The sequence below is a fragment of the Prosopis cineraria genome, unplaced genomic scaffold (assembly GCF_029017545.1).
Source record: "Prosopis cineraria cultivar Desert tree isolate PC_DT_omini unplaced genomic scaffold, ASM2901754v1 PC5, whole genome shotgun sequence".
NCBI lineage: Eukaryota > Viridiplantae > Streptophyta > Magnoliopsida > Fabales > Fabaceae > Prosopis > Prosopis cineraria.
Window position 1 is genome coordinate 39,487,351 of NW_026555336.1, and position 2,541 is coordinate 39,489,891.

Sequence of the window (2,541 nt, forward strand, 5' to 3'; positions counted from 1 at the left end):
ACTTTTTTTAACTAAAACTAGTGCTGAAAATATAAGAGCTGTAGCTAATTTTTTTTTATTGCGCCCATGCATCAATCCTATTGAGGTAATCATGTTCAAAGTACAAGTAATAGATATAACTAATTGTTTTTAATCACTTAAAAATACTTTTTATTAGAAGTAATCTTTTTTGAAACACGATTAGACCCTGAATATGAACACATTTTCTAATAAAAATTTGAGTTTTGATTCATAAATTAGCCCATTCTGCTAGACTATAACTAAATTTGATGCATGTTAAAAAAGGGAAATTCTCTGAACCTAAGCACGCTGCCTTTGCTATAGGCATACAAACTCAACCCCAATTTTGTTCTTTTTGGTTAAACACAAGGCCCTAGATTTGGACAAAGGACAGATCAAAAGAATGTAACATGGATCCTAAGCCCACAGCCCATTAACCCAAAACACCCTGAGCCCGATGGCTAGTCAGGCAAGAGAAGCGCGCCTGCTTTCATTTTTGTTAAACCCTTACCGCCCCTTAAAACCCTAAGACCTAGAACCTTCCACTCTCGTCCAGAGATCCTGCACTTGGGGCTCCATTGCTCCCATCGATGTTTTAAAAAGCGATCTCGATCACGCCCATCTACCCTGCGTTGATTCCCAACGGAATTTCCCGAGAAGCCCCATTTTCTTGTTCTTCAGAGATGGCAAAGCGTTTGCTTCCAACCCTCAACCGCGTCCTCATCGAGAAAATAGTGCCTCCTGCGAAGACCACAGCTGGGATTCTCCTCCCAGAGAAGTCCTCCAAGGTTTCATATTGCTCTCTTTACCAATGCTTTCGTTTCTATGATTTTTTACTCGTCTTTTTGGCTCTGCCTGCTTATTGGAGTGTTGCATTCTTGGAATCTGTTATTCTAGAAGCTGCTTGATGCATGGGCTTTGATATACATGTTATTTGAATTTCTTGATTGTTTGGCTGAAATCGGGTTTGTTCGACAACAGCTGAATTCAGGGAAAGTGATAGCAGTAGGACCTGGAACGCGAGACAAGGCAGGGAACTTGATTCCGGTGTCGCTGAAGGAGGGCGACACTGTGCTGTTGCCCGAGTATGGTGGCACTCAAGTCAAGCTCGATGACAAAGAGTATGCTACCTGAACTTTGTTCCATTCCAATTGTAGTAAATTGTATTCAATGCCCGATATATTTTAGAGCTTAAATTCACGCTCTTAGTAGCTTCTCATTTACGGTATTATATACTCTCCAAGTATCGATAGTGTTATTCTGTACCTAGCAGTTAATCTTAAGGTTAGAGAAACGGTTATGAAAATTTAGAGTAAAGGAATTTAGTGTATGAATTTAAACTAGAAGATGTTTGTAGGTTTTACGAACTTGCAAGTTATTTTAATTGACAATGAATATTGTTGATTGCTAATTTAAAATGGTACAACTGGCTTCTTCTGTGGCAGGTTTCATTTGTTTAGGGAAGAGGATATTTTGGGCACTCTGCACGATTGAAGAAGTGAACACTCTAAATTGTGAGATCGCGATTGATAAAATCTTGTGGATGTAACTTGGCACAAATATGGATTAACTTTTACCTCCAATGCAATGCTTGATTATATTATGAAAAATGACAATGCCAATCGTGCTTCTTTGATTTGATGGTGGACATTTCTATTGAACCTTTTCATTTCTGCTGTTGCGTCCCTATGCTTCTATCTGATAAATGCATAGCTTTTGCCTAAACATGCTTTCTTTAAATTTACCCGAAGCTTAGCATGTCTTTTAAGCAAATAGGAATTTGCTTGTGACTGATGCAAGCTGCTCTGGGTATTTGCCTTGGACAACAAAACTATAAAATAGCATAGTCAAATAGGAAGCTAGACCCACTCTTGCTTTTGTCCGTGCGAGAGCTCTGACTCAAGTTCCAATTCTAATGTTGTTAAGGAGCGTTTCGATTAATCCCTGGATTGGTTCAACGCTGGGGGAGGGAATTTGATGATTTTTTCATTTAATTCAGTCTCGCTCAGAGCCTTCTAGATTTGACTGGAAAAAGGAAAGAGGTGGGGTGATCTCTCGCACCTTCCTCTGGTTTTCTTTAACACTGTTTAGGTGGAAAGGGGTAAAGGGGAGGGAGAGGGAGGAATCCCTTCCAATCCTTCCAATTTGGATGGGAGGAGAGAGAAAATTTTAATCTTTTTGCCTTCTAACCAAACTGGAGGTAAGGGAAGAAGAGTAACTCCTCTTTGCTCCAAAACACGCTGACTAGATAGGGGCTACAGGACTTCTAAACGAAATAGAAATCTTGACCTTAAAACTAATTCAAGAGACATCCAAAAGTAAATTTCTAGCTTCGTGTGAACCAAGATTGAATTGAGCGAGAGTTTGACGAAGCAAGAGCCATAAGTGTAAAATCAAATGAGCTCGCAGTAAATTAAAAAGTACTTTTATTTTTGGGGGTAGTAGGCGAAGAACTACTTAAGAAATAATTTTGAAGGAGAAACGAATGCAAGTTCAATTTTGTTATCTTCATAAAAAATGACAGAAAAATAACATTCAACT

The 2,541-nt window shown here is 38.9% G+C and overlaps 1 protein-coding gene across 1 annotated transcript; it reads left to right on the forward strand.

Moving 5' to 3' along the window:
- The first annotated feature begins 513 nt into the window (after nucleotides 1-513).
- On the forward strand, nucleotides 514-1,661 carry LOC129312066 (10 kDa chaperonin, mitochondrial-like). Its single transcript, XM_054954632.1, has 3 exons — nucleotides 514-788; nucleotides 982-1,121; nucleotides 1,446-1,661. Exons 1-3 carry the CDS (start codon nucleotides 684-686, stop codon nucleotides 1,492-1,494), a joined length of 294 nt encoding a protein of 97 aa, XP_054810607.1. The 5' UTR covers nucleotides 514-683; the 3' UTR covers nucleotides 1,495-1,661.
- Nucleotides 1,662-2,541: the final 880 nt, after the last annotated feature.